The sequence below is a fragment of the Mesoplodon mirus genome (genome assembly GCF_964341445.2).
Source record: "Mesoplodon mirus genome assembly, chromosome: 3".
Taxonomy (NCBI): Eukaryota; Metazoa; Chordata; class Mammalia; order Artiodactyla; family Ziphiidae; genus Mesoplodon; species Mesoplodon mirus.
In genome coordinates this window covers 96,227,640-96,234,477 of record NC_138978.1, presented here as the reverse complement: position 1 = coordinate 96,234,477, position 6,838 = coordinate 96,227,640, and the positions used below count along the sequence as shown (strand labels likewise).

The 6,838-nt window shown below is 48.7% G+C and overlaps 1 protein-coding gene across 6 annotated transcripts; it reads right to left on the bottom strand.

Annotated features, from left to right (window-relative positions):
- Positions 1 to 1,286: 1,286 nt before the first annotated feature.
- On the bottom strand, positions 1,287 to 6,500 carry S1PR1 (sphingosine-1-phosphate receptor 1). 6 transcript variants are annotated; one of them, XM_082614335.1, is made up of 2 exons: positions 5,603 to 6,500; positions 1,287 to 3,956 (listed from the first exon to the last, which is right to left on the bottom strand). In XM_082614335.1, the coding sequence occupies exon 2, from the start codon at positions 3,791 to 3,793 to the stop codon at positions 2,645 to 2,647; it is 1,149 nt and encodes a 382-aa protein (XP_082470461.1). In that variant the 5' UTR covers positions 3,794 to 3,956; positions 5,603 to 6,500; the 3' UTR covers positions 1,287 to 2,644. The 6 variants fall into 6 exon arrangements, with proteins under 6 accessions (XP_082470461.1, XP_082470462.1, XP_082470463.1 ...); XM_082614336.1 differs by having other exon boundaries at positions 5,708 to 6,500; XM_082614337.1 differs by lacking the exon at positions 5,603 to 6,500 and adding an exon at positions 4,974 to 5,265.
- Positions 6,501 to 6,838: the final 338 nt, after the last annotated feature.

Below are 6,838 nucleotides of genomic sequence, written 5' to 3'. Positions count from 1 at the left end.
GTGCTCACAGGTAGGCAAGCGAGGCTGTGCTCCCTTGTCACTGATGAGCTCCCCAGTCCCCACCAAGGTCAACTGTCCCACCTCATTCTTCCCCACATCATGTGAGTCACTGCTGTGCTTATAAAGATAAGTCCAAGAGTACAACCACTTTATCTTCCATAGAAATACAAAATGGACACGCTTTTCCATTATGCTTGATTCTGTAACGAAAGGTCTAGGAAGTGAGTGTAACATGAACTCATTCCTTCCGCCTCAGCAGACAGATGGATAGAGACATTCCAGTTTGTTTCCAGTCTTTTGTCTTCGGAGCATTTTTGGCATTTCCTTCAGGAAACTGGAGGTTGTGACCTAAGGTTTCCTTAGTGAACATGCTTCTGTTTCCCACAGTTAACTTTACCCAGAAATGACATCTACTCTATTAGGTGAGGTTTATCTTCGTGTCCCAACTGTGTCCTGTGCATATTCAATGACACTTGAAAGTACAAATTCTGAAAGTTAACAATAGCACTGAAGAGGCAAACACACCAAAATACTCCGATGTAATCCCCCATGAAGAGGATAATATCAAAACAAGAATTAAAAATTCTGTGAGGCTTGCCATTTTATAGTTGGAGAAATTGACTAGGGATGTTAAAGCTTTCAGATACTATGAATCAAAATTTTTCAGATAAAAGATGTATGCTATTCAGCCAACATTCTACAACTTGTAACTTTATTGCTAATGTATAGTTTTATATTGTTCAGAGGGTAGACTGGGAGAAGCCAAGACAATGTCCTGAAAGAATTAAGTAATTTAATATAATCTCCCATAGCCATATCCCCACTTCCCCAGTATGTTGATGGCAAGCCAAGAATGTAAGCTTCTAGGGATGGGTGTGAACTGACCATTGAGTGTCATAATTTAACTTTGATTTACAACCACATTGTTGTACATTATTTCTTTTAAAACTCATGTTTTAAGACAGAATTATTGTACTTAATTTAGTTTGGCTTGAATGTCATTTAAAACTCAAACAATTACATTTACTTGTCCATGTGGTATTTAGAAGCTGGTGGTTTTCATCTCATTCTTTACTACTCTTCAGTGTTAACTTATTGAAGTTTCTCTTCCTGAAAAAAAAAGAGTGGTTTCTAAACAAACCACATTCTTTTTTCACACCCTAGTTTATCAGGGTAAAATCCTCTAAAGAATAACAGAAATTTGCCTTTAACTGATTCTGAAGAGGCACATAGTCAAATAGAATGTCTTAGTAACTACTTTTTTAAAAATGCTCTTTACAAAGGAATCTTTAAAAAAATCAGTTTATTAATGTTTAAAAGTTGATAAAGCTATGTGCAAAATGATCCACATTGTCAGAAACCTATTAAATACTATTTTTTTTTAAAAAAAGACATTTCTCAGTTTAATTGCACTGGAAACCACACTAAACAGACACCAATATATTTTTATTCTTTGTGACATTTATACACATCTTCAATTAACTACTTAATGTACTGAAAAACTTCTTATGTTCCCTATCAGTTAAAGTAATGCTTTAAGGGCACAAGAGGATGGTATTTTCTGAAGAAATACACATTCAATGGTGTTAACACAGGTTAGGAAAATCCAATAAAATGTTGAAACAAATACATTCAAAAATTATTTAAAAAGTACTTTTAACACAACAAAATACAGCCATCCTGTTGGTTGAAATGATTCACACAACACTCTGAAAGAAACATCAACAAAAGTGCCAAAGACAGATGCTGTATTTGTTAGACAAATTCGTTAAGAAATCTTTCTTGGTTTACAAAGTCACCCCCCAGTCAGTTTTCACCTTGTTTTGCTTGTTTGTTTCTTCTATGACACTAAGGATCCTGGCTGATGTCATTTAAATAAATTGGACTTCCTTATGCAGATTTCAGCCATGATGGATATGATACTGTAATACATTTCATTGCAAAGATTTTTTTTTTAAAGTGACTGCAACTAAAATCAAAAACACTCATCCAGCTTACGTGGAAACTTTGGCTTCAGCAAGTGAAATTGCTTTACATCTCCAAACCATCTCCACCACAGTCTTACCTGCTGGACACAGCCTACCTGCTACACATCATCAAGAAATGGACCGTGCCACACTCCCAACTCTGGATGCCAGGTAGTTAAAATATAAAGTAAAGGAATTCTGAGGAGGGGTGTGAAGGGGAAGGGAGGGTAGGATATGCAGAGCATACCTAGCAAAGCAGAAGTGCACACACTCACTTGGGCTGGAAACTAAAGTGAAAGAAAACATCTCCTCAAAGCTCCCTACAGAGACGCTTTCACACCGGGACATTAGTCTTTGAGGAGGGGCCAGATGAACCCTTCAGGAGCTTGACAATGCTAGACCTTTGGCTCAGTGCAAAATCAAAGCTCCAGCGAGGGGAGGAAATAGATTCCAGGCGAGGACCTGATCTCCACCCTTCCCAGTGCATTGTTCACAGGAACTAAGTCTACCCACCAACACCAGGCACCACCAGGCTGTTCTTACGCTCCCCCTCCCTCCCTCTGGCTTGAGACAGCTCCTGCCTGGCAGCAGCGGAGGCACAGAGTTGTTTTTTTTTTTCCAAACACTGGGGTGGTGGGCAACCATGCAAGCTCCCCATGGGTCAGCAGTTTTCACTTTTAGGAAGAAGAGTTGACGTTTCCCGAAGACATAATGGTCTCTGGGTTATCCCCATCGTCCTTCTGAGGGTGGGAGGAGTTGTCTGACTTACTGCGGCTGAATTCCATGCCGGCGATGATGGGTCGTGTGAATTTGCCGGTGGAGTCTCCGCTGGGGCACTTGCAGCAGGACATGATCCGGACGAAGGCCCGACGCATCTCCTTGTTGGACAAAGTGTAAATGATGGGGTTGGTGCCAGAGTTGAGCACAGCCAACACCAGGAAGTACTCCGTTCTGAAGAGGATGTCGCAGGTCTTCACCTTGCATCCCACGTCCAGCAGAAGCAGGATGAAGAGTGGCGCCCAGCAGGCGATGAAGACGCCCAGGACGATAATCACGGTCTTGAGCAGCGCCAGCGACTTCTCAGAGCTGCGGCTGGCCTTCGAGATGTTCTTGCGGAAAGTCAGACGGCGGCTCCGAGTCCTGACCAACGAGTAGATCCTGCAGTACAGGATGACGATGGAGAGCAGGAGCAGAGTGAAGACCGTGGTGCAGAAGAGGATATAGTGCTTGTGGTAGAGCGGCAGCACTGTGGAGCAGCTGGGCAGCGCGCTGATGCAGTTCCAGCCCATGATGGGCAGGCCCCCCAGGATGAGGGAGATAACCCAGCAGGCGCTGATGAGCAGGAAGGAGCGGAACCTGTTGCTCCCATTGTGGAGTTTCATCTTCAGCATGGTGATATAGCGCTCAATGGCGATGGCCAGGAGGCTGAACACGGAGGCAGACAGGGCCACAAACATACTCCCTTCCCGCAGAAACCACTGGGCGGGGGTTAGCTTGTAGGTGGTAGCCCCAGACAAAAGCAGGTTGGCTGTGTAGGCCACTCCTGCCAACAGGTCTGAGAGGGCGAGGTTGCCAATAAAATAGTACATGGGTCGGTGGAACTTCTTGGTTTTCCAAATGGTCAGCAAGACAAAGATGTTCTCTAGGATGATAAAGCAGCAGATGAGAATGAACACCACTGAGATCAGTTTAATGCCGTTTTCCTTGTCCGCGCCGATATTCAGCTTTCCCGTGTAGTTATAATGCCGGACGATGATGTCGTAGTTGACATAGTCGGAGACAGAGCTGCGGAGGGCCTTGACCAGCGGGATGTTGGTGGACCCCATGATGCGCGCTGTCCCCAGGAGCCCGGGGCGGTACTTCTCCAGATGAACGCTAGAGGGCGAGGCGGAGAGAGCCTTCACTGGCAGCGGGGGTGGTTGAGCGAGAGAGATCCAGACTTTTTTGTGCAGCTTTTCCGTGGCTGGAGAGGGCCTCAGAAACCACAGCCTTAAACAAATCACAAAGAGGAGAGAGTCAGGGAAAAAGCCACAGCACACTGGCGTCATTCATTCTAGCGAAGGTACTGCTCCAGTTTTCTTGTTGTTGATTTGTTTTAAAGAAACTTGAGGAGAGTGCAGGAAGAAGGATTAAAACAAACAAACAAACAAAAAAATCAAACTCTCATTTCTTGCAAAGAAAAAAAAAAAAAAGGAAGAAGGGGAAGAAAGAAAGGGAGAAAAAACAAAAATGTACCCAAACTGAAAACTCCGACTCGACAAGACGAAAATCTCCCCCTATGGTTACATCCACTTAAATGGAAATGGGAAAACTGGAAAAGTGAACCCCATTTATCCCCACTCTTGCCTCCTCAACCCCCCCCACCCCACCCCCGCCCAACGCTGCTCCCACCCCACAAGGTTTCCAGCCGCAGCCGAAAGAGTCTCTGAAGCGTTCACCCGCTCGGCGGCGGGCTCACCACCAGCTCCTGGTCGCTCCTTCGAAGAGCCTCAACCGCCAATGTGAGGGCGGAGACGCACACCTCTGCCCTCCACCACCACCCAGCTAAAACCACCTCCTAATTGCCATGCAAGAAATTAGGTTTGCACGAAAATCATTTGACAGCGTCAGTCACTTTTTGGGCTCTATTAATAACTCTCTAGGAGCAGGTGTGCTTAGGGTCCGAAGGCGCAGCATAGTGTGGGCAGCCAAGCCCGCCCTGGCCTTGCGGTAAACAGGAAAGCTTAGCGCCTCCGTGAAGCAACAGCCTTTTCTTTCTTCTTCTTCTTTTTTTTTTCTTGCGAGCCAGTGCAAGAAAATATAAAGGTACGCAGTGAAAATCATTCATAAGATATTGCAATAAATCCCAGAAGTGTCGTACATTCGTTGATTGCAAAAGGAGTATTTTCAGTTACTGTGGATATAGCCAAAACACGCACACAAAAAGAGAAGTTAAACTACAAGTGATAAAAATACATGCCACTGCATTCCAAATTCCAAATGCCACATTACTCTCCAGAAACTCACAAACAGAAGTCTGCCGGTGCATTGCTAAGCTAGCGCGGGCAGTTTTATTCACTGCTCTTCCCCAACACGTTGCCTCCTCTCATAGAACTAGAAAGTGTGGGGGGAATGAAACGTGGCACTGGTGATCAGAAGTCTACCCGAGAGTTGTTGAAATGTTTCAAGGTAACGTAGCAAATGCGATAAAAGTGGAGTCATCGAGGCGACAGCAATTCCAGCAATTCCCAGGACAGCAGAGGCAGCTCTCGCCCAGTAGCTCCGCGTTTCCCTCATCTAATTCCACACCCCGCTCGCTCGCAGTGCAAGTTTAAGCCCTTACCCCACCTCCCCCGGTCTTTGTCTATAGGATTTCCCAGAATAAGCGCCTCTCCTCCGACCCAGCACAGCTTCCGCTATCCCCCAACCCCAGACGGTTCTACAATGGGAACTTAACCCTTTTCCAAACTTTAAGTCACAAGTGCGCCAAGAACAATCCGATCCGGTTGGTCTCCTTAGTAGCCCAGAGATGCTTGTTTTCAGCACCCAGAGACAGATGTTTTAAAAGTGTTCGTTTGGCTTCATTCCGGTTTAAAATTTTTGTTTCTGGCTCTGAAGACCTCCCGCCGCGATGCTCCTCCGCGCGCACTCCCTACCTGGCTCAGGCTGGACGAAGCTGCGTTCGGGGAGCTCCGGGTCTGCACGGCGCGCTCGGCATCTTGCTGCTGCCCCCGACTGAGCGAGCCGCGTTCTCAACTTACTCGAGTCGGGGTCCCCTCCCTCCGCAGCCGCGCACTCCAATGGCCAGCGCGCTCGCCGCGGCCCGGCCGACCGGTCAGCTGAAGTCGCCGAGCGCCCCGCTGAGGCTGAGTGGCTTCTTTAGGAAGAGACAGGGAGGAGTGAGTGCCTCAACCCCCCACGCCCTCCGCCCGCGGCTGGGGACCTCAGGATCAGTGCTGCTGAGACTCACTGTCCAGGAAAGATCTGGGGTAGAAACACACACACACAAGAAGAACCCCTCCTTCCCCACAGGCAACCAAAAAAACGAAAAAAAAAAAAAAAAAGAAAGAAAAGGGGCGGAGCCTGGTGCCCCCAGGACTCTTAATGTATAAATCTCGGCCCTCGCCCTGCAATCCGCCGCTCCCGGGCGGTGGAGACCGTTCTCCCGCGCCTTAGAAAAGGGGGGAGGTGAAGAGCTGTTGGAAGCTTTTCTCCAGAAAAGTCTTAAGGGACAGAAGACGGCCTGGCGTGTGTAGTGCACCTCTCTGGTCCCCCAGCCCCGCAGCCCTTGGGGGATTGGAGTCCGGTGACTGTGGCCGGGCTCCGCCCTCCTCTCCGGCCCCGGCCGCGTCTGCGGAGGCAGGGGAAACAGGCGCCGCGACCCCGCGAGTCCCGGCCGCGTTCTGGGGGAGGAGAGGCTGGGAAGGGGCTGCCAGAGGTATGGAGGAGGCGAGCAGCCTGGGAGGGAGAATGGGCCGGGAGGTTCCTCCACTTCTGCCCGCCTCCATCTCTCACCCCCATCCCGCTGCTGCCTCGAAACTTGCGGTCTGAGGGGCAGAAAGTGGCTTTCTCGGGGCGCGCAGCGAAATGGGCCAGCTCAGGGCGAGGTGTTAGGCGGGGGTTCCCCTCACTCAACTGGGCGCAAAATCAGGCCTTGTGTCCTAGATTCTGGCCAGTGGTGCGGTCTTTGAGGAGGTGGGCAGTTGCCGGGGCCCGAGAGATTTAAACAGCTTGGGCAGCTCAGGAATTTCCAAGGGGGAAGAGCTGCCGGGCCCGATCAGCCTAGGACCTGCAGCTGCCCAGCTCGGGGCCAGCGCGCTTCTCTCCCTTTCTACTTGAGAGGCCCCCAAGCCTCAATGCTCACAACTCGCCCACTCTTTCCTTTCCCTTGG

Bases quoted from the DNA above. Each gene is read 5' to 3' on its own strand.
- S1PR1 (XM_082614334.1), bottom strand. From the start codon at position 4,015: ATGACGCCAGTGTGCTGTGGCTTTTTCCCTGACTCTCTCCTCTTTGTG.